Consider the following 24,854-nt stretch of genomic DNA (forward strand, 5'->3'; position numbering starts at 1 on the left):
CAGGAACACAGCAAAATACTGAAAATATTGGGGGTGGAAATGAGATCCAGAATGACGGGCAAGGACTGGTCGGGGACTAAGACCAGGGTATGTGGAGTTGGTTTAATGGATGGGGCTCCTTTTGGGGTCTTGTGTGGCATTATGGATTATTCTGATAATTATAATCATTGCTATATTGCCTGGCACTATGTATTTACCAATGCGTGGTTTCTAGCTGCATTATTTGATAGATTGATTGATACAATGCTAAATGCTAAATGCATTTCGTTGTCTCTGTACTGTACACTGACAATGACAATTAAAATTGAATCTGAATCTGAAAAGGGGGGAATGTGAAAGTTAGTGCGGTTATTCTCCATCTGATTTAGATGTATTTGCTATTAACCTCCATTTTGTACACGGCATGATGGTAACATTTAAAAATATTGGCCAATTTTGGTCTGCAAAAGCCTGTGAAGCCTGAACACAGAGCTTGTAATAAAACGACCTTCGCTGTCTCAATGAAAATAGAGATAAGGGATGTCCTGGGCGTCTGGAATAGTCCTGTTCTTGCCTTCACAGCTAGTCTGTCACCCAGACTAATAGTTTATACAGAGTGTTTAAGAAGGAACTGCAGATGCTGGAAAATCGAAGGTAGACAAAAGTGCTGGAGAAACTCAGTGGGTGCAGCAGCATCTATGGAGCGAAGGAAATAGACCAAGTTTCAGGCTGAAACCCTTCTTCAGACTGTGGGGTGGGGGGGGGGGGGGGGGGGGGGGGGGAGAAGAAAAGAAGGAGAAAGGAAGAGGAGGAGCCCGTGAGGGGGAGCTGAGAAGGGGAGGAGACAGCAAGGGCTACCGGAAATTGGAGAAGTCAATGTTTATGCCGCTAGGGTGCAAACTGCCCAAGCGGAATACGAGGTGCTGCTCCTCCAGTTTCCGGTGGTGCTCACTCTGGCCATGGAGGAGACCCAGGACAGAAAGGTCGGATTCGGAATGGGAGGGGGAGTTGAAGTGCTGAGCTACCGGGAGATCAGGTTGGTTAATGCGGACCGAGCGGAGGTGTTCGGCGAAACGATCGCCAAGCCTGCGCTTGGTCTCACCGATGTAGATCAGCTGACATCTAGAGCAGTGAATGCAATAGCTTGCCAAAAGCTGCAATATTCCACACGCAAAGACAGAGGCACCATTAATTGCATCGGGAAACTGAGTCTTTATATGTAGAGGCACGGGTCAGCAATGGTTGCACTTGTAACTAGTGTAACTGACGGGATTTTTCTTCGACAGTTTCCAGGACGCTTCTTTGGTACTTTTGATATTCGTTCATCTTCATTTGGATGGAAGACGTGATGGTGGACAGGTCCACGCGGACATCCTGAGATGTAGTGTTTCTATAATGAAAGAATGAACTGGTTATAGTTTAGTTTAGTTTAGAGATACAGCATGGAAACAGGCCCTTTGGCCCACAGAGTCCACACCGACCTGCGATCACCCCGCACATTTAACACAATCCTACACACACTGGGGACAATTTACACATACACTAAGCCAATTAAACGGCATGCCTGTACATCTTTGGAGTGTGGGAGGAAAACGTGGATCTTGGGGAAAACCCACGCCGTCACGCGGAGAATGCACAAGCTCCGTACAGACAGCACCCGTAGTCAGGATCGAACCCGGGTCTGCGGCGATATAAGTGCTGTAACGCAGCAATTCCACCATGGCCGCCCAAAAATTTCCATTCAGAAGCTTCAAATAATTACAATTTCAGGTGGCACGGTGGTGCAGCGGTAGAGTTGCTGCCTTACAGAGCATTCAGCAGCAGAGACGTGCGTTCTAACCCACTACGGGCGCTGTCTGTATGGAGTTTGTCCGTTCACCCCGTGACCTGTGTGGGTTTTCTCCAAGATCTTGAGTTTCCTCCCACGTACATTTTTGGAACTTTGTGGCAACTCTTTTGTGCACTTTGTATGCAAAGACAAAGAATTTCACTGCGCCTAGGTGCAGGTGGCAATAAAATATCATCAGCATCAGCCACCGCAGCAGTATATAACCATATAACAATTACAGCACGGAAACAGGTCATCTCAGCCCTACAAGTCCGTGCCGAACAACTTTTTTCCCTTAGTCCCACCTGCCTGCACTCATACCATAACCCTCCATTCCCTTCTCATCCATATGCCAATCCAATTTATTTTTAAATGATACAAACGAACCTTCCGCCACCACTTCCACCGGTAGCTCATTCCACACCGCTACCACTCTCTGAGTAAAGAAGTTCCCCCTCATGTTGCCCCTAAACTTCTGTCCCTTAATTCTGAAGTCATGTACTCTTATTTGAATCTTCCCTATTCTCAAAGGGATAAGCTTGTCCACATCAACTCTGTCTATCCCTCTCATCATTTTAAAGACCTCTATCAAGTCCCCCTTTAACCTTCTGCGCTCCAAAGAATAAAGACCTAACTTGTTCAACCTATCTCTGTAACTTAGTTGTTGATCATCGGCAGCAGAAGCCATCGCATCAGCTTTGTCTGCATCTCCATCATCGACATCTTCATCATCATCATCTTCATCATCATCATCATCATCAGATTGGATTGGATTTGTATTCACAGCACCATATTGAAAAACTCTGTTGTACCCATAGATGGTGTACCTAAAATAATAACAATAATGAAAAGAGTTAGTTAGAATAAATATGAACATTTTCCCAGGCAGTGGGTTACAGAAATAAAAATGTTTAACTCGCTGTAAACCCTTCATCACATTAATTTAAATTTTCTGACTCTCAGTTAGCAACCTTGCTACTAAAATTAAATGAGAGCGAGAGAGCAGAGAAGATTAACGAGAATGTTGTCAGGACTTGAGGGTCTGTGATGCAGGGGGAGATTGAGCAAGCTAGGACTTTATCCATAGGTTGAGAAGTTATAGGAGCGATACCCTAACCCCAATACATTGTGCTCTAATTTTGCACACTAATCTCTTGTGTGGGACCTTGTCTGTGAGAAAAGGGTTAATAGGGTGATTTCACGAAAGGTCACTGGAGCGTAGATCCGCACCCACGTGACCGAAAATCTCAACTGGAGTACATGCTATACATCGGTACATGTTAGTGGATAGGAAAATACGCACATTCCCACCCGTTAAAAACATAGAAAACGGCCAGGTTTTGATCTGCAATTTATTGTGCCAGTCGGGGTGACCGTGAGGCACAGCTACCTAGATTTACAGTTTAAAAAAAAGATAGAAACTAAGGTAAATTAAAGAGGGAGGTGAAGGTGCCAATCCAGCGGAAGTGAACAGCGGACATTTGCCGTGGAGATTTAAAGGTCCAAAATATCGGGAATTACCGCGTTTGCTCTCTGAATTTCATCAAAAGTTAATAATGCCTTACTTTTGATGAAATTCAGCGAGCAAACGAGCTCGATAATATTTGCTTCAGACTAGACACCCCCCTTCCCCAGACCAGACACCCCCCTTCCCCAGACCAGACACCCCCCTTCCCCAGACCAGACACCCCCCCTTCCCCAGACCAGACACCCCCTTCCCCAGACCAGACACCCCCCTTCCAGTGAATCTCCACCTCACTGTGATGGAAGGCAAAGTCTTATCTCTCCCCTGCACTCCTCGTTCTCCCGATGTCAGATTCAAAGCCCCCGGCGGGCGATGGTAAATAAGTCCCGCGGCAATTATAAAGCCGCACCGGGTGATGCATGGCCCTGCTCCGGGTCTTGGTGTTGGAGCCACCGGCGTGCGCTAACAAATCCCGCGGCCATTTAAAGCCGCGCCAGGCGTTGTAAGGCCCCACTCCAGGTCATCCTCAACCCCGCAACTCGGGCAGGAGAAGTCGCCGTTGCGGAAGCCCCGAACAGCGGTCTCCCAGCATGGACCCGCAGGCTCCTGGTGTCACCGTCCATCAGGCCGGCGGATGGAGCCTCCGAATCTCCAGGGTCGGGCCGCAGCAGCTCGCCACCACAGCTCCCCCAGCTCCGAACTCGGCCAGTGGGTGAGTCCGCAGCTCCGCGACTGGAGCCCCAGGTCGTTCCGGTTGGAGGCCGCTCCACAGTGCTAGGCCCCAACGATAACGGAGACCCGACACAGAAAAGATCGGGTTCTCCGTGCAAGGGATTTTAAAGGTTTCCCCAGCCCCCGCCCCCGCCCCCCACACACATACTCAGTTTAAAAAAAAAAAAAACGACATTCAAATGAGGCAAAAAATTTAACAAAAGACAGACGGACTGCAGAGGCCCCTGTGACGTGAGTCGCGCCCCCCACCCTGTAAGATCACCCCTCAGCCTCTTGCGCTTCAAGGAATAAAGTTCTAGCTTGCCCAACCTCTTGGGCAGTATTGTCCAGTTGAGCCAAAGGCCTGGTTCCGTGCTTTTTATTTTAGCGAAGGGAACAATCTTAAGAAGGTTCAGCTTTGAAGTTCCTGTATTACATGCTCATTTTGAAAAGCTTCAATCAATGTTTAACATTGCTGGCAGGGTTGTATTTCATCAGCAGTGAACAGGAATGTCAGCTTACATACTTTTGCACAAACCTCCATAACTTAATGGTGGAGTCATACAGCACAGAAACAGGCCCCACAGCCCAATTAGTCCCTGCCGACCAAGGCGCCCCATCTAAAAGGGTCCCAGTTGTCCACAGCACGAAGATTAATTAGTTAGCTAGTTTAGTTTATTGTCACGTCATAAGGTCATAAAGAAAAAGACACAGCCATTCGGCCCATCAAGTGATGGCCTGGGCTGTGTCCACAATTCGCTGCAATTTATTGCGATTTTAGATGGAGCTGTTCCCAAACCAAGCTGTGATGCATCCTGATAAAATGCGTTCTATGTTGCATCTTTAGAAATTGGTGAGAGTGGTAGGGACGAGGGAACTGTATACGCTGGTGAAAGTGTTAAACATCAAATCTAATATAGTTTACAAAATGGAGTTGTTCTTCTAATTCAGAAACTTGGTCCAGTAGAACAAAAGGGTCAAGTTTGAATAATAGACAATAGGTGCAGGGGTTGGCCATTCGGCCCTTTGAGCCAGCACCACCACTCAATGTGATCATGGCTGATCGTCCCCAATCAGTATCCCGTTCCTGCCTTCTCCCCACATCCCCTGACTCCGCTATCTTTAAGAGCTCTATTTAGCTCTCTCTTGAAAGTATCCAGAGAACCGATCTCCACCGCCCTCTGAGGCAGAGAATTTCAGACTCACAACTCTGAGAAAAAGTGTTTCCTCGTCTCCATTCTAAATGGCTTACCACTTATTCTTAAACTGTGGCCCTTGGTTCTGGACTCCCCCAACATCGGGAACATGTTTCCTGTCGCTAGCGAGTCCAAACGCTTAACAATGTTATATGTTTCAATAAGATACCCTCTCATCCTTCTGAACTCCAGAGTGTACAAGCATTCTCTCAGCATGGAGCGGCTAACCTTACAGATAATATATTAGAATTACTCTGTGCCAAGTCTGAATGACTGCAAATTATATGGAACACAATATGGAGGACAGGTCTTTTTTTAAAAAAAATTAAGATGGAATCCTGCAGAACTAACGTGCTTCTTTCTAGGCCATAAAAAAGCCAAGATTGAAAAAGTATAGCTGACGCTGCAGAGATAAGCAATAACTTGTTATTGGAGGAGCCTGGTTTGGACCCAGCTTTTCCTATATTCTAAAAGGCTATAGAATATTTCAATCGTGCCATATTCAGACAGAGTGTTTTACTGATAAGAAAAATGTATAACTGCACTAATTCCTCTTTGTTCGAGTGAGTGGAACCCGGGGACAGACTGAGCAACGTTTGTGCTTTTTGTAATTCCCGCCACTCGTGACGATCGATTAAAGATTGGCTTGATATGCCTTTAACCCTTTTGGTGTTGTCTGCTTTAAGATTTCGAACTTTAACACTGGTATACAGAAAACGACACAAAGTAACTCAGAGGATTTGCCCATGTTTGGTCCATATCTTTCTAAACATTTCCTATCCATGTACCTGCCCGAATGACTTTTACAAAATGAGCACCATTGCTTTTGTATCCCTTCAACCCGTCTCCAGGTGTCTTTTTGTAATGAGTCGAGTCGAACACACATCAAGATACAACACATGTTTATTAAAGTTCACTTACACCATCGGTCAGATAACGAGATGACGTTGCATTTCGCACCCGTATCAACCTTCGCAATCACAGGCCTGTTATTCACAAACATAGTTAACTTAGGCTCAAGTTGCTCGTTAAAGGAAGAGAGGAGAGAGTGGATGGCTGGTATCTGTACTTTCAGAAAGCGGAGCGGAGGATGGCAAGTCAGGCTCTTGGTATTTGATACCAGCAAGCTCGTGTTGTAACATGTTCAATCTCGGCCTTGAGACGGATTGAGTCGCACGGGAACGGCAACATCTTGCAAAGTGGTTGGATTTCTTGCAAAAATTACAGATCTTACCATAAGCAATACAGAATTCTCGACCCGTAACATGAAAATTGTTGCAATTAGGACATCGAGCAGCAGACCTTCTCTGCTGCCAGGCCGGGGAATGCTGGGAACGGCTGTTACGACAAGAGGTGTCTCTATAAGATTGACACTATATGTGAACGCTGGCTAGAGATCACAGACTTAGAGTGAGAAGGTGTTGTCACAGCAATCCGACAGACATGCTCAGCTTGATTAAGGTCAGGTCAGTGTTACGGAGCAGTTCGTCTCGTAACTTGTTATTAAGCATTACTCCAACAATCTTATCACGGATGAATTCATAGCACAAGTCACAAAATTGGCAGAGTGTAGCCATGTGTTTCAAGTCGCGAATAAAACATTCTATCGGCTCATCATTCTGTTGCATATGAGGATAAAACTTGGTACGTTCGATAATGTAGTATGAGGGGAGGGCACACAACTGTCTGAACGTTGCAAGTAAGACAGCAGGGTCATCAACCGTCTCTGCAGGCACTTGGATCTGTCCATTCGCATCGAAAACAGCAGGCTCAAATGTGAAACTGTCCACACATTTCATTGCCTCTGGGCCAGCTAGGTTTAGCAACACGAAGCACGTACATCTGGAGGATTGTTGCGATGAACGATGCAAACATAGTGAGTAGTGGCACTCGGAAATGGAGCAAGCGTTCAGCAATGTCAGAGTCAAAGATCAAAGGACTAGGACGGCGAGATGAGTTTGGCATGATAGACATAGCTGGCACATAAAACAAATATTAAAAAAACAAAACCCGATAAACGTGAACGGAGTAGGTAAGACTCACTCTCTGACACCATGTAATGAGTTGAGTCGAACACATATCAAGATACAACACATGTTTATTAAAGTTCACTTACAGCATTGGTCTGCAGTACATTACAGTTCCTAGCAGCTACTCATACTGACTGGTGTAGGCAAGCCCTTGGAAATATGAATCGCATATTAGGTGGAGCAACTACTACCAAGCACAATTGGTTAGTAGGAAATAACCAATCTACACTTTAATCTGTTGTGGTACTTGCTTCAACAACCTCCTCCGGCAGCCTCATTGACACCATCCCCTGTAGCTCCCTCACCAATGATACACAAACCCTTCACCTGAAACCAATATCAAAAACCTTTTATATCCAAGATTTTTAGACCCACACTATGAATGATTAATCCCTCTGATTGGACTGTGTTTACCCTCAATTTGACTAAGTTGATATATCAGAAAATAATGGTCAAACAAAATATGTAGGAAGGAACTGCAGATGCTGGTTGATACCAAAGATAGACACGAAGTACTGGAGTAACTCAGCGGGTCAGGCAGCGTCTCTGGGAAAAGCAATAGGTGACCTTTCAGGTTGTAACACTTCTTCAGTCTGAGTCTGTATCGCTAAACTAAACTAGCGGTATGAAAGAAGGGTCCTGACCCGAAATGTCACCTATTCCTTGTCTCCAGACACTGCCTGGCCCACTGAGTTACTCCAACACTTTGTGTCCATCAATGCTCAAACGCATTGGAATGGGTAAATGCAGAAACAAGGAACTGCAGATGCTGGTTTATGCCAAAGATAGACGCAGAGTGCTGGAGGAACTCAGCGGGTCATGCAGCATCTCTGGAGAGAAAGGATAGTCTTTTCTCATCTCCAGCTCTTCATCCCCGCCCCCACACCCGCTCCCCTCACCTCCCACCCCCAACTTTCAGTTTGAAGAAGGGCCCCGACTCGAAACGTCACCCATCATTTTTCTCCAGAGATGCTGCCTGACCCGCTGAGTTCCACCAGCACTTTGTTCTGTCTTCAGAATTAGTAAACCCCCCGAACTTCATGCTTCCCATTGATGAAGAAAAACAATTGACACAAATATGAGGCTTGTTGTTCAATGCCTTGAATGCAAAGTGTTTTTAGTGAGTTTCAACGCTGATACAGGTTCTCCATGATCATCTTTTGAAGGAAGTCGCCTTAGTCTGAGATCGGGTTATTCAGCAAGATTGTCCTGAAAAACAAAAACACAAAATAAATTTATCTCCACTCTGTCATCAGTGAGTGGACAAAATACAAGCTGAAAATAACACATGGCTATCGGGGGTAGCACGGTGGCACAGCGCGTAGAGCCGCTACCTCACAGCGCCAGAGACCCGGGTTCAATCTTGACGTTGGGTGCTGTTTGTATGGAGTATGTACGTTCTCCCCGTGAGCTGCGTGAGTTTTCTCTGAGATCTCCGGTTTCCTCCCTCATCCCAAAGATGTACAGATTTGAAGGTTAATTGCCCCTCTGTAAAATTTCCCCTTGTGTGCAGGGAGTGGATGAGAGAGTGGGATAACATGGAACTGGTGTTCTTGAAGGTAACATGGAACTAGAAGGGGGTGGCACGGTGGTGCAGCGGTAGAGTTGCTGCCTTACGGCACCAGGGACCCGGGTTCGATCCTGACTACGGGTGCTGCTGTACAAAGTTTGTACGTTCTCCCCGTGACCCGTGTGGGATTTCCTCTCGGAGCTCCGGATTCTTCCCACAGGTTTGTACGTTCATTGGCTTCGGTATAATTGTAAATTGTCCCTAGTGTGTGTGGGATAGTGTTAGTGTGCGGGGATTGCTGGTCGGTGAGTACTTACCTTGTTTTCTCTAAACTAAACCAAACCATTAATTTTAAGGCTTTGGTAAATAAATGTAGTTATTTGCAGGTGCAACACATCACAGACATGTACATTCACAGCTGGAGAGTGTGAGTGGTTCAGGTTAAGAATTGCCTTACTTAGCATGTCCATTATAGTTGTCTGGTACTTCAGATATCCCATGAAGTTCTTCTGGACAATGGAGGCAATATTGGACAGATTCATGGTGTGACATTTTTGCTGGGAGGTGCTGTAATAAAAAGGTGAACCGTAGTATTATTCATGAAAACATTGAGATTAAGAAACCCCAAATACCATGAAACATTATGCTCCCGACTAATTAACTGCATGTGCAGGAAAGAGCTGCAGATGCTGGTTTATACTGAAAATAGACACAAAATGATGGAGTATATAAGCGGGACAGGTAGCATCTCTGGAGAGAAGGAACAGGTGACGTTTTGACCCTTCTTCAGGCGACAAATGTGAAAGTCCAGGACATTTCAGTTCTTTGTGCATTCACACCTTCAAGGGATTTGGATGATATTTTCAATGCGAGAATACATATGATCTCCCGGTAGCTCAACCTGATCTCCCGGTGGCTCAGCACTTCAACTCCCCCTCCCATTCTGAATCCGACCTTACTGTCCTGGGCCTCCTCCATGGTCAGAGTGAGGACCACCGGAAATTGGAGGAGCAGCACCTCATATTTCGCTTGGGCAGTTTGTACCCCAGCAGTATGAACATTGACTTCTCCAATTTCAGGTGGTCCTTACTGTCTCCTCCCCTTCTCAGCTATCCCTCTAGCCCTCTGGCTCCTCCTCTTCCTTTCTTCTTCCCGCCCCCCCACCCTCACATCAGTCTGAAGAAGGGTTTCGGCCCGAAACGTTACCTATTTCCTTCGCTCCATAGATGCTGCTGCATTTTTGTGTACCTTCGATTTTCTAGTATCTGCATTTCCTTCTTGAACCCTTCCTCTACCGAGTCTGTGCCGACCAGCGATCCCCACACTCACTGTCCTACACACACTAGGGACAATTTGCAATTTTACCAAAGCCAATTAACTCACAAACCTGTACGTCTCTGGAGTGTGGGTGGAAACTGGAGCACCCGGAGAAACGTACACTCCACACAAACAGTGGTATTCCCAGCCATCTCCCTCACCTTAAAGCTGTGCTCACTTGTATTTGACTTAAGGTTATGTCCCCCAGTATATGAGAAAACTATGCCTTCTGAATAACACTGTTGTGTTATTCAGCGATCCCCACACATTAACACTACCCTACACATACTAGGGACAGTTTTTACATATGTATACATTTCATACCTGGCCAATTAACCTACAAATCTGTACGTCTTTGAAGGGTGGGAGGAAACCGGAGCACCCAGAGAAAACCCTGTACGTTCTCCCTCCCGATCGCAGGGAGAAATTACAAACTCCGTACAGGCAGCACCTGTAGTGAGGATCAAACCTGGGTCACAGGTGCTGTGAGGCAGCAACTCTACCGCTGTGCTACCCTGTCTTTGTTGTGCTGTCGTGGGATAATATCGAACTGGGGGATACAGTTATGAGATAAGAATGCAGGAATTTAAAGCTGAAGTAACTGAGCCAAGCAAAGCAAGGGCCATAGATACATGGAGCATGGAAGCAGGCCTTTCAAACCCAACTTGTCCATGACATCCAAGATGCCCTATCTACGCTAATCCCAGTTGCCCATGTTTGGCCCATTTTCCTCCACCACATTCAATTGTAAGATAGGTCTCAACCCCAAACGTCATCTATCCATGTTCTCTAGAGATGTTTCCTGTTCCGCTGAATTATTCCAGCATTTTGCGTATTCATTTGTCAAAAGTCCTCCTCGCTTGTATCCACCTATCACTCGCCATGCATTGTCCTGCCCCTCCTCTCTTCCAGTTTTCTCCCCTCCATCTCAATAAGCCTGAAGAAGGGTCCCGATCCAAAACGGCATCTATCTGTTTTCTCCACAGATGTTACCTGACCCGCTGAGTTACTCCAGAACTGCGTGTCATTTTTTGATTAAAGTACCTGTTGATTTGCAGTCCTTGAGTGCGTTGTTCTGACTTCACAATGGTATTAAGAAAGTTGTCACCAAAATGAAATGATGTAGCATTACTCGTCGATGCTCCAAATACTGGCTGACTAAAATAATATAAGCCGTAAATTAGCATAAGCAAGATTATAGAAAATTAGAATCAATATTTCAAGCAATATTTAGAAGTAGAGATGGAGTAGAGAACTTCATATTCCGTGGAGTCAATATCAACAACAACTCCTGGATCACCCTTATTGAAGCAACGTTCAAGATAGCACACCATCGCCTCTACTTCCTTAGAAGGCTTAGGAGGTTCGGCATGTCCCCAACAACTCTCACCAACTTCTACAGATGCGTTGTGGAAAACATTTCTTCAGGATGCATTGGTTTGAGGACAGCTCCATCCACAAGAAATTGTAGCGAATTGTGGACGCAGCCCAGACCATCATACTAAACAACCTCCCTTCTATTGATTCCATTTATATCTCACGCTGCCTCGGCAAGGCCAGCAGCATAATCAAGGACGAGTCCCACCCTGGCCACTCCCTCGTCTCTCCTCTCTCATCAGGTAGAAAAGTGTGAAAACGCACATCTCCAGATTCAGGGACAGTTTCTTCCCAGCTGTTATTAAGCAACTGAACCATCCTACCACAACTAGAGAGCTGTCCTGAACTACTATCTATCTCTTTTGTGACCCTCGGACTAGCCTTGATCGGACTTTACTGGCTTTACATTGCAATAAACATTATTCCCTTATCATGTATCTATACACTGTAAATGGATCGGTTGTAATCATGTATTGTCTTTCTGCTGACTGCACAGCACGCAACAAAAGCTTTTCACTGTACCTCGGTACACGGGACAATAAACTAAGTTGAACTGTAACTGAACTGTAATATTTTCACAAAAAGAATTAGTAATATATAATAATTGGATACGGTAACTAAAATGCTGGTATTTAGGAATTTAACGTCTGAAAATAGTTGAACCGTGAAAATATTTAAATGAATACTAGACTAAGAGGGTCCCAGCATCACACAGGAGGGCTGGTCCCCCAATGCAATATTCCATCTCTACACCAATACACCAGGGGGTGAGCTTTCTGGGGCGCTAGTATGGGTGTTGTGGGCTGAAGGGATTGGTTTCCAGAGGGCTAGTATGGACATTGTGGGCCGAATGGATTATTGGGCTGGTGGCTCAGTCACTCAACTCACTGTTGCAGCAGCCGCTACAGCCTGTCTGTCTTTTTTTTATTTTTTGTCTAGTTAAATGTATTTTTTAATAGTGTTTTTGACTGTGTATATGTGGGGGGATGGGGAAACTTTGTAAAAATCCCTTTCCTGTACGGGAGACTCGACCTTTTTCCTGTCGGGTCTTCGTTGTCGTTGGGGCCTAGCACCGGGGAGCGGCCTCCAGCCTGAACGACCTGGAGGCTCCAGTCAAGGAGCCTGCGGAGCTGCGGACTTACCATCGTGGGGCTGGCCGGTATCGGAGCGTGGGGAGCGGTGGTGACTCGCTGCTGCGGCCCGACCACGTAGCTCGGAGGCTCCAGCTGCAACCGCAGGTCCGGTGGACTGGGACATCGGGAGCTCACGGGTCCGGGTGGAGAGAGACCGCTTTCCGGAGTTCCAGCAACGAAACTTCTTTAGCCCGTGTCGCGGGGTTGGAACGACCCGGAGCGGGGCCGTACATCGCCCGGCGCGGCCTAAAAATGGCCGTGGGACTTATCATCGCCCTCCTTGGGGCTTGGACATTGGGAGAGAAATGAGAACAGGGGAGAGAAAAGACTTTGCCTTCCATCACAGTGGGTTCACTGTGATGGATGTTTTTGTAAATTGAATTGTGTATATGTCTGTAGGAAATTGTCTTTGCTTGTATGGCTGTGGAAACGGAGTTTCGTTTGAGCCTCATTGAGGTTCAAATGACATGTAATAAATATTGATTGATTGTGCTGGCAGCTCACTCACTCACGGCTGGTGGGCTGGCAGGGTGCAAGGCCACCAAATTCAAATGCAGTTTCATACCATTTCAAGCAGGGAGCAATGCTGCTAAAGACAGCAAGTCGTGACTTCTCCCTCCTCCATCTTGCAGAGACAAAGCCATGCCCGCACTTCTGGGTTTTATAGTCCCTCCCCCCTTCGCACCAGAAGGGGCATGGCCTTCATGGCATGATTGACAGGAGAGAGAATCTCAACATTTTTAAAACACTAATAACTCTTTTATTTTCCATCGATGGGAAAAATCCTCGGCACCTGATTAGCGGAAGGGGACTGAGTAAGATGGCCAAAAATCACAGCCATACGTGGTAGCGTATTTCCTAAAATCAATATAAAGTGCAAACAGGAAGTGGTCAAGATTAGACTTTTAATTATATAGAAGGCAAGGCAACTTTAATTAGTCACGGCAACTTTAATTAGGCAAGGCAACTTTAATTAGGCAAGGCAACTTTAGCATGTCCAAACCAAAGACAACACAGATTTAGCATTTCCAAACCAACGGCAACACAGATTTAGCATTTCCAAACCAATGGCAACACAGCTTTAGCATTTCCAAACCAAAGGCAACACAGCTTTAGCATTTCCAAACTATATTTTCAAACCACATTAAGGACACTGACAGGTCAGTAAAACCACTCACAGTTTAGTAGACATGTGTTCAGTGTTATTCACAGCTCAGACTGAGAGACGTGACCCTCTCGCTCACCCATCTTGCAGAGACTGACTGAGGCACTCAACACTTCCGGGTTTTATAGCCCCCATGGAAGGGGCGTGGCCTTCAGAAGAGAGTACCTCAACATTTTTTAAACACTAATAACTCTTATTTTACATTGATGCGCAGCGGAGGGGGACTCTGATAAAGATGGCCAAAAATCACAGCCGTAAAGTGGCAGCGTTGTTTCTAAAATCGTTATACAGAACAACAGAAGTGGTCAAGTTCAGACTTTTAGTAATATAGATGTGCTAAGGCAATAACTTGCATTGGTTTGTCCACATCCGGTATCTACTTTAGAAGTTTATTCCCAAAATTGATAATGTTTGTGTCGTCTTTATATCCTGGTTTGTGTCTTCAGTTTGAGGTTCAGGTTTATTATTGTCATGTGTACCGAGGTACAGTCAAACACTTTGTTTTGCATGCTGTCTAAACAGATCGGCAACACTCAACAGAAATACAATCGTCAAACTCAAGTACAATAGGTAGAGCAAAAGGGAAGATACAGAGTGCAGAATATAGATCTGATCATTGTAGCGCATCAGTTCCACAGACAAAGTCCAATGTCCGCAACGGGGTAGAGAACACCTCTCCAAGTGTTCTAATAGTCTTACTATACAAAGTCAATATAAATCATTTGGATTTAAGATTTCTTGCTTTAAACTCCTACCGATTCGAAGTGGTGCTGATGGTAAGAAGGGCTGCAGGGTAAATGTTGGGAACTATAGGCCAATGAGCTTAACATCTGTAGTTACTAGATAGTATTCTGAGGGGTAGTATATGCATTTAGATGGACAAGGGCTGATTAGGGATAGTCAGCATAGTTTTGTATGTGGGAGGTCGTGATTGAGTTTTTTGATGTGACCAAAAAAACGTGACCAAAAAGGTCGATGAGGGCAGGGCTGCTGATGTTGTATATATGGACTTCAGAAAAGCATTTGGCAAAGTTCTGCATGGTAGATTGCTATGGAAGGTTAGATCGCATGGGATCCAAGGAGATATAGCGGAATGGATAGAAAATTGGCTTCATGGAAGGAAGCTGAGGGTGATGGTGGAAAGTTGCTTCTCGGACTGGAGGGCTGTGACTATTGGTGTGCATCAGGATTCAGTTACTATTTGTCATCTATATCAATGATCTGGATGAGTACATACTGGGCAAGATTAGCAACGTTGCTGATGATACAAAAGTGGGTGGTTTTGCAGATAGTGAAGATGGTTGTGAAAACTGGCAGCAGGATCTTGATTGGTTGGCTGGGTGGACTGAGGAATGGTTGATGGAATTTAATATACAGAAATATGAAGTGTTGCAATTTGGGAAGTCCAACATGGGCAGGACCTACACAATGAATGGTGGGGTTCCGGGGTGTGTTGTGGAGCAAAGGGATCTATGAGTGCAGGTGCATGGTTCCTTGAAGTTGAAGTTGCAGGTAGATTGGGTGGTTTAAAAGGTTTTTGGCACATTGGCCTTCATCAGTCAGAGTATTGAATATAGAGGTTGAGAAGTCATGTTGCAGTTCTATACGATGTTGATGAGGCCACATTTAGAGTTGTAGAAACATAGAAAATAGGTGCAGGAGGAGGCCATTTGGCCCACTGAGGCTGCACCGTCGATCATGGCTAATCATCCATAATCAGTAACCGTGCCTGCCTTCTCCCCATATCCCTTGATTCTACCAGCCGCTAGATCTCTATCTAACTCTCTTTTAAATTTATCCAGTGAATTGGCCTCGACTGCCTTCTGTGGCAGAGAATTCCACAAATTCACATCTCTCGGGTGAATTTTATTTTTCTCATCTCAGTTTTAAAGGGCCTCCCCTTTATTCTAAGTCTGTGGCCCCTGGTTCTGGACTCCCCCAACATTGGGAAAACATTTCCTGCATCAGTTGTGTTCAGTTCTGGGCACCGTGTTATAGGAAAGATGATGTCACGTTGGAAAGGGAACAGAAGATTTATGAGCATGTTGCCAGGACTAGAGGTTGTGAGGCGTAGGGAGAGGTTGAGTGGGCTGGGACTATATTCCTAGGAGCGCTGGAGCATGAGGAGTGATTTGATAGAGGTGTATAAAATCATGATAGGAATAGATTGGCGATATGCGCAGAGTCTCTTGCTCAGAGTAGGGGAATCGAGGACATAGAATCGTAGCACGGAAGCAGGCCCTTCGGCCCAACTTGACAATGACAAATCAATTGTAAGAAGGGTCCCAACCCCAAACATTACCTATCCATATTCTCCAGAGATGTTGTCTGACCTGCTGAGTCCTTTGTTAAAAGTCCCCCTCACTTGAATCCACCTATCACTCGCCAAGCATTGTCCTGCCCCATCTCTCTTCCAGCTTTCTCCCCCTGTCCCACCTCAATTAATCTGAAAACATGAAACGTCATCTATCTTTTTTCTCCACAGATGTTGCCTGACCCGCTGAGTTACTCCAGGACTGTGTGTCATTTTTCGGTTAAAGTACCTGCTGAATGGTAGTCCTTGAGTGCGTTGTTCTGAGTTTCCAGCGGTATTAAGAATACTACCAAAATTAAATGAGGGAACATTACTCGCCGGTAGTGTGAATCTTGGCTGACTAAAAGAAAACAAATAATACAAACCGTAAATTAGCATAAACAAGATTATACAAAATTACAAGCAACATTTCGAGCAATATCTAGATGGAGTAGAGAACTTCATATTCCGTGGAGTCAATATCACCAACAACTTCTCCTGGATCACCCATATTGAAAAGTGTTGTTATTCAAAATTCAATTGAAAATCCAAAAATAGTTGAGACAGTGAGAATATTTAAAGGTGCATGAGCTACGGAAATAATTTGCATTGGTTTGTTCACATCTGGTATCTACTTTAGAAGTTTATTCCCAAGGTTGGCATTTTTTGGGTAGTATTTCATATCCTGGTTTGTGTCTTTGAGAATATCCTAGTTAGATAATAAATTTCAATGTAAAATATTTTATTAAGTTAATTAACTTGACTTTTCTGAATAAACTGAAGTTTTCTAATTGTGTGCTGTAGAGGAGCTATGGTAAACAGGAAACCTGCATCTTAAGCTCTTCTGATAGTGCTTCCTGTTATGCCCAAGCAAAAGACAATTGACAATAACGGAGGAGGGTGTGTTTCCTGGGGACTTGGTAGTTTCTGTAAACAGAAATCTTCTGGCTGTTATTGATAAAGATCGTTACATTGATAAGACGGAATTGCAAATGTTGGGCTTGTGACTAAGTTCCTAGATGTTTGTGATCAACAGTTGGTGATTGATATAACTATAATATGACAAGTGTATTGTATTAGTGACAAGTATACTTTGAATGGTTACAGCCTGTGATTGATTTGTGTTACAACTGTATAAACATGTGACTATGTTTCCAAAATACTATAAAAGATGCCGTATATCTTCATTCATTAGAGTGGTGGCTCAGGGAGAGTTAAGTGTCTGTTGCATACTTGATTCTGTATCCCTGACACTCTCGCTGGCTGATGATCAGTACACCTTGTGCTGGTTTACCTAATCAATTTGTGAGTTGGCTGTTTTAAGAAATGAACCTTAACATCTTCAGGTTGAATATTGTCAGGTACAGTGAAACACTTTGTTTTGCATGCTACCCAAACTGATCAGCTATACTATACAGAAATACAATCTAGTCAAAGTCAAGTACAATAGGTAGAGCAAAAGGGAAGCTACAGAGTGCAGAATATAGATCTGAGCATTGTTGCGCATCAGTTCCAGAGACAAAGTCCAATGTCTGCATTGGGGTAGAGAACACCTCTCCTAGTGTTCTAATAGTCTTACCATACAAAGTCAATATCAATCATTTGGATTTAAGATTTCTTGCTTTAAATTTCTACTGATTCGAAGAGGTGCTGAAAGTACGATTATGTATGAAGGTAGACAAATCTCCAGGGCCTGGTCAGATATATCCGAGGACATCGTGGGAAACTAGAGAGGAAATTGCAAGAGGCCTGGTTGAAATTTACGAGTCGCCTTTAAATACTGGAGAGGGGCCGGAAGACTAGAGGGGTGCAAATGTTGAGCCTTTATGCAAAAGGGCTGCAGGGTGAATGCTGCGAACTATAGGTCAGTGAGCTGTAGTTACTAGATCTGTAATTACCAGATAGTATTCTGAGGGGTAGGATATACATGTATTTAGATGGACAAGGGCTGATTTGGGGAGAGTCAGCATAGTTTTGTATGTGGCAGGTCGTCATTGAATTTTTTGAAGACGTGACCAAAAAGGTTGATGAGAGCAGGGCTGCAGATGTTGTATATATGGACTTCAGCAAAGCAATCAGCAAAATTCTGCATGGTAGATTGCTCTGGAAGGTTAGATCGCATGGGACCCAAGGAGATATAGCTGATTGGATAGAAAATTGGCTTCATGGAAGGAAGCAGAGGGTGATGGTGGAAAGTTGTTTCTCAGACTGGGGGGCTGTGACTATTGGCGTGCATCAGGGTTCAGTTACTGTTTGTCATCTATGTAAATGATCTGGATGAGTACATACTGGGCAAGATTAGCAAGTTTGCTGATGATACAAAAGTGGGCGGTTTTGCAGTGAAGATGGTTGTGAAAAATGGCAGCAGGATCTTGATTGGTTGGCCGGGTGGACAGAGGAATGGTTGATGGAATTTAATATACAGAAATATGAAGTGTTGTATTTTGGGAGGTCCAACATGGGCAGGACCAACACAGTGAATGGGAGGGCTCCGGGGTGTGTTGTGGAGCAGAGGGATCTATGAGTGCAGGTGCATGGTTCCTTGAAGGTGAAGTTTCAGGTAGATTGGGTGGTTTAAAAAGGTTTTTGGCACATTGTCCTTCATCAGTCAGAGTATTGAATATAGAGGTTGAGAGGTCATGTTGCAATTGTATAAGACGTTGGTGAGGCCACATTTAGAGTATTAGAAATGTAGAAAATAGGTGCAGGAGGAGGCCATTTTGCCCTTCGAGCCTGCACTGTCATTCATTGTGACCATGGCTAACCATCCACAATCAGTAACCCGTGCCTGCCTTCTCCCCAAATCCCTTGATTCCGCCAGTCCCTAAAGCTCTATCGAACTCTCTTTTAAATTCATCCAGTGATTTTGGCCTCTACTGCCTTCTGTGGCAGAGAATTACACAAATTCACAACTCTCTGGGTGACATTTTTTTTTTCTCATCTCAGTTTTAAATGGCCTCCCCTTTATTCTCAGACTGTGACCCCTGGTTCTGGACTCCCCCAACATTGGGAACATTTTTCCTGCATCAGTTGTGTTCAGTTCTGGGCACCGTGTTATAGGAAAGATGATGTCAAGTTGGAAAGGGCACATAGAGGAGTTACGAGGATGTTGCCAGGACTAGAGGGTGTGAACCATAGGAAGAGGTTGAATAGGCTGGGACTCTATTCCTTGTAGCACAGGAGGATGAGGGGTGGTCTTATAGAGGTGTATAAAATTATGATAGGAATAGATCGGTCAGATGCACAGAGTCTCTTGTTCAGAGTAGGGGAATCGAGGACCAGAGGACAAAGAATCATAGATTCATGGAGCATGGAAGCAGGCCCGTCGGCAGAACTTGTCCATGACAAACAAGATGCCCTATCTACGCTAGTCCCAATTGACTATGTTTGGCCCATTTCCTCCACCACAATCAATTGTAACAAGGTCCCATCCCAAGCATCACCTATCCATGTTCTCCAGAGATGTTGCCTGACCAGCTGAGTTACTCCAGGACTGTGTGTCATTTTTCGGTTAAAGTACCTTATGAGTTGTCGTTGAGTGCTTTGTACCGTGGTTCCAGTGGTTTTAGGCTTACTGTGACCAAAACTAAATGAGAAACCACTACTCGCCGGTAGTCCGAATCCTGGCTGGCTAAAATAATACAAATAATACAAACCGTAAATGAGCATAAACAAGATTATAGAAAATTAGAAGCAACATTTCGCGTAATATCTAGATGGAATAGAGAACTTCATATTCCGTGGAGTCAATATCACCAACAACTTCTCCTGGACCACCCATATTGAAAAGCGGTGTTATTCAAAATTCAATTGAAAATCTAAAAATAGTTGGACAGTGAGAATATTTAAAGTTACATGAGCTAAGGAAATAATTTGCATTGGTTTGTCCACATCTGGTATCTACTTTAGAAGTTTATTCCCAAGGTTGGCACTTTTTGGGTAGTATTTCATATCTAGGTTTGTGTCTTCAGGTTGAATATTGTCAGGTAAAGTGAAATGCTTTGTTTTGCATGCTATCCAAACTGATCAGCTACACTATACAGAAATACAAGTCAAACTCAAGTACAATAGGTAGAGCAAAGGGGAAGATACAGAGTGCAGAATATAGTTCTCAGCATTGTAGTGCATCAGTTCCAGAAAGTCCAATGTCCGCAATGGGGTCGAGGTGACTTCTTCACTTTTGCTCTAAGTGTTCTTACATTCTTACTAAACAAAGTCAATATAACTTATTTGGATTTAGATTTTCTTGCTCTAAATTTCTACAGATCCAGAAACTAATATTAGCAGCAGTGCAAATATAAGTTTAAAGTTTTTGAAATATTTTTCATTTAGTAAGAGAGATGTCAACAAACCTGGTGCTCTGCCCAGATAATGCTTGGAGTGCACATCCAAAGTCTGAATTTGATTTCAAAGGAATTTCCTCCTGTTTGGTTACAGTAGTTTTGGATGTTTGAAACTCTGAATATCTAAAATAATTTAAAAAAAAATACAAGCTGTGATCTGGAATAAACAACATAAAGTTGCATCATGACTTTCTACACCCAATTGAGAGATTATGTTGAATAATGTTCAATTAGCTCTGTACCCAGTACTCCATATGCAGCTTTACCAAAGTCTAGCTTAGATGTACGAGGATGTTGCCAGGACTCAGAGCTGTAGGGAGAAGTTGGGCAGGCTAGGATTTTATTCCTTGGAGCGCAGGCGAAGTAGAGGGGTGGGTGGAGGGGGGTGATGTGGGGGTGGGGTGGTGATCCTGGGACGCTAACTGTTGAGCCTTCCCGAGGTGTCGTGGGCCTAACTCAATGAAACCCCAGTGAAGGCAGGTGCCCACTTGATAACCCCAATGATATACTTGCATCTACAGGATTTTTTTTTTTTTTAAGAGCCAGTTAACATGTAAGTAGCTGTTTTTTTTTGCATACAGAGTTATTTATTATCATTAGCATAAGTTGGTGTATTTAGTTAGATAATACTTTGGCTTTGGGCTTGGTTTTCTTAGTCGATCGGATCTTTGTTTCCGCAGCGGGGAGAAGGCGTGCGCGGCCCGGGGAGAGGGTGTGTACGGCCCGGGGAGAGGGAGAGGGGCATAGGAAGGGGGGAGACATTGTAGTGAGGGGGCAGGCGAGGGAGTGCCAGGGTGGGGGGGGAATAAGGCCTAGTGTGTGTGAAGTTGCGGGGAGGTTTACAATGCTCATTATTGGATCAGAAGAAATATAATTGTGTGTGTTATATGATTATATACATTTATATCACATTCATGTATGTGTGTTTATAAACATTTTATTCTTTAACAAGAATTAACAGAATTATGAATCTAACCCTATACACACACAAAAACTTCCCCCGCAATGTCAATTACCCTGCGAGTCGGGTCGGTTCTGGTTACTACAAAATCAACTCAAACACTGCTTGTGAGCCATTTAAAAAGAAATGATTTAAAAAACATTAAAAAAGACAATTACCAGAGTCAAATTTTATTCTTGACAAGAAGTATGAACTGGCAGAATTATGAATCTAACCCTATATCACACACACAAACTGTTGCCCCGCAACATTGATTACACTGCGAGTCGGGTCGGGTCGGGTCAGGTAGGCTCCGGTTACTAAAATGGGCGGGGAAAAATGCCCAGGATCCACTCCATAGCGTACTACACGTCAGCCCATTGCATCTAGCAGGAGTAGCCTATCTTGCTCCGCTATAAGATCTTTGGCCAGCAGCATAATCAAAGATGAGTCACACCCTGGTCACTCCCTCTTCTCCCCTCTCCCATCAGGCAATTGTACAGAAGTGTGAAAACTCACACCTCCAGATTCAGGGACAGTTTCTTCCCCGCTGTTATCAGGCAACTGAACCATCCTACCACAACGAGAGGGCATCCAGAAGTAATATCTACCTCATTGGAGATCCTTGGACTATCTTTGATTAGGCTTTATCTTGCACTAAACATTATTCACATTATTCCCTTTATCCTGTATCTGTACACTGTGAATTGTAATCATGTATTGTCTTTCCACTGGCTGGTTAGCACGCAACAAAAGCTTTTCACTGTACCTCGGTAAACATGACAATAAACTCAACTAACTATCCAATACTAGCCTCATAATCAATTCTGCTCCCAGTCTGTCCACATTAGCAACATATCACACACTGAGACTCACCTTGAAAGAAGCTGCTTTGCATCCTGTCAATGAAAGAAAGGAAATCAATTAAAGTCAAAGAAAGCAACAGTGACTGCACTTCAGATGAGAGAAAGCTTAGAATAAGAGTCTTAGAGTTATACAACAAGCAAATCGGCCCTTCAACCCAACGCATGTATGCCGACCAAGATGCCTCGCATTATGCCAATCCAATTTTCCTGCATTTGCCACGTATCCCTGTAAACCTTTCTTATCCATATATATGTCCCAAGTGTCTTTTAAATGTTGCTGTAGTCCCTGCCTCAACTACCCCTTCTGACAGCTTGTTCCATACACCCACCACTCTGCATGAAAAACTTGTCCTTCAGGTTCCTATTAAATCTTGCCTCTCTTACCTTAAACCTACAGTGCCCTCAGTGTGATATGTTGCTGATGTGCCCTCCATAATGTTTGGGCCAAAGAACCATCATTTATTTATTTGTCTCTGTACTCCACAATTTGAGATTTGTATTAGAAAAAATCACATGTGGTTAAAGTGCACATTGTCAGATTTTATTAAAGGCCATTTATATACATTTTGGTTTCACCATGTAGAAATTACAGCTGTGTTTATACATAGTCCCCCCATTTCAGGGCACCATCATGTTTGGGACACATGGCTTCACAGGCTATCTAATTGCTTAGGTGTGTTTAATTGCCTCCTTAATGCAGGTATAAGAGAGCTCTCAGCACCTAGTCTTTCCTCCAGTATTTCCATCACCTTTGGAAACTTGTAATGCTGTTTATCAACATGAGGACCACAGTTGTGCCAATGAAAGTCAAAGCAGCTATTATGAGACCGAGAAACAAGAATAAAACTGTTAGAGACATCAGCCAAACCTTAGGCTAACCAAAATCAACTGTTTGGAACTTAATTAGGAAGAAAGAGCTTACTACTCGCAAAGGAACTGGCAGGTAAAGGAAGAGCTCCACACTGATGACAGAGGAATTCTCCCTATAATAAAGAATAAATCCTCAAACACCTGTCCAACAGATCAGAAACACTCTTCAGGAGTCATTGGGGATTTGTCAATGGCCACTGTCCGCAGAAGACTTCATGACCAGAAATACAGAGGCTGCACTGCAAGATGCAAACCACTGGTTAGCCGCAAAAATACGATGGCCACGTTACAGTTTGCCAAGAAGTACTTAAAAGAGCAACCACAGTTCTGGAAAAAAGGTCTTGTGGACAGATGAGACGAAGATCAACATATCAGATCGATGGCAAGAGCAAAGTATGAAAGAGAGAAGGAACTGCCCAAGATCCAAAGCATACCACCTCATCTGCGAAACACAGTGGTGGGGGTGTTATGGCCTGGACATGTATGACTGCTGAAGGTACTGGCTCACTTATCTTCATTGATGATACAACTGCTGATGGTAGTAGCATAATGAATTCTGAAGTGCATAGACACCTCCTATCTGCTCAAGTTCAAACAAATGCCTCAAAACTCATCTACAGCAAGACAATAATCTCTAAAGCAACAAAGACGTTTTTCAAAGCTAGAAAATGGTCAATTCTTAAGTGGCCAAGTCAATCACCCGATCTGAACCCAATTGAGCATGCCTTCTTTATGCTGAAGAGAAAACTGAAGGGGACTAGCCCCCAAAACAAGCATAAGCTAAAGATGGCTGCAACACAGGCCTGACAGAGCATCACCAAAGAAGACACCCAGCAACTGGTGATGTCCATGAATCGCAGACTTTAAGAAGTCATTGCATGCAAAGGATATGCGACAAAATACTAAACATGACTACTTTCATTTACATGACATTGCTGTGTCCCAAACGAGGTGTGGTGCACTGAAATGGGGGGGGGGGGGGGGGGGGGGGGGGGGGGGGGGGGGGGGGGGGGGGGGGGTGGGGGGGGGGGGTGGGGGGGGGGGGGGGGGGGGGGGGGGGGGGGGGGGGGGGGGGGACTATGTATAAACAGTGCTGTAATTTCTACTTGGTGAAACCAAAATGTATAAAACTGGCCTTTATTAAAATCTGACAATGTGCACTTTAACCACATGTGATTTTTTTCTATTACAAATCTCAAATTGTGGAATACAGAGGCAAATAAATAAATGATGGGTCTTGGCCCAAACATTATGGGGCATGTTGGTCTATGTCCTCTGGTTCTTGATTCCCCTAGCCCTATGCATACACCCTTTCTATTCCTCTCACAATCTTTTACACCTTTATAATGTCACCCCTCAGCCTCGTGTGCTCCAAGCAATAAAGCCCTCCCCTACTCAACTTCTCCTGGTAGCTCAGGTCCTCGATTCCTTCTTTACAAGAGAATGGGAACCAAGTTAAACCACCATGTTGTTAAGATGGAAAGGGTGTTGCTAGCACTTAAGGCCCTGAGCTATAGGGAGAGGCTGAACAGGCTAGGGCCGCTATTTCAGATTCAGATTCAGATTCAATTTAATTGTCATTGTCAGTGTACAGTACAGAGACAACGAAATGCATTAAAACAGTCAATTCCCATACCGGGAGTCGAACCCGGGCCGCCTGGGTGAAAACCAGGAATCCTAACCGCTAGACCATATGGGATATGGGACCAGTGATTCAGTATTTCTCAGAGCACAGGAGGATAAAGGGTGATCTTATAGAGGTGTACAAGATCATGAGAGGAGAAGATTGGGTAAATGCACAGTCCTTTACCCACAGTAGCTGAATCGAGAA

The 24,854-nt window shown here is 44.4% G+C and overlaps 1 protein-coding gene and 1 non-coding gene across 4 annotated transcripts in view; both read right to left on the reverse strand.

The window, feature by feature from the left end:
- Positions 1–24,854, reverse strand: part of LOC129716485 (E3 ubiquitin/ISG15 ligase TRIM25-like) — an 88,332-nt gene that overhangs the window by 37,159 nt on the left and 26,319 nt on the right. Inside the window, exons 4-8 of one of the 3 annotated variants that reach the window (XM_055666351.1) lie at positions 22,164–22,186; positions 20,357–20,470; positions 19,525–19,635; positions 16,255–16,365; positions 11,081–11,194 (exon numbers count right to left, since the gene is read on the reverse strand). The exons of 1 other annotated variant lie outside the window; for it this stretch is intronic. In XM_055666351.1, the coding sequence (XP_055522326.1) occupies positions 11,081–11,194; positions 16,255–16,365; positions 19,525–19,635; positions 20,357–20,470; positions 22,164–22,186 (473 nt within the window). Of the gene's footprint in view, positions 1–1,132; positions 1,370–11,080; positions 11,195–16,254; positions 16,366–19,524; positions 19,636–20,356; positions 20,471–22,163; positions 22,187–24,854 lie in introns of those variants that run through there. One more of the 3 variants, XM_055666350.1, reaches the window with a different exon arrangement.
- Positions 24,651–24,722, reverse strand: trnae-uuc (transfer RNA glutamic acid (anticodon UUC)). Its single transcript has one exon. It is a non-coding gene; the product is annotated as a tRNA-Glu (tRNA).

The sequence above is a fragment of the Leucoraja erinacea genome, unplaced genomic scaffold, assembly GCF_028641065.1.
Source record: "Leucoraja erinacea ecotype New England unplaced genomic scaffold, Leri_hhj_1 Leri_245S, whole genome shotgun sequence".
In the NCBI taxonomy this organism is placed as follows: domain Eukaryota; kingdom Metazoa; phylum Chordata; class Chondrichthyes; order Rajiformes; family Rajidae; genus Leucoraja; species Leucoraja erinaceus.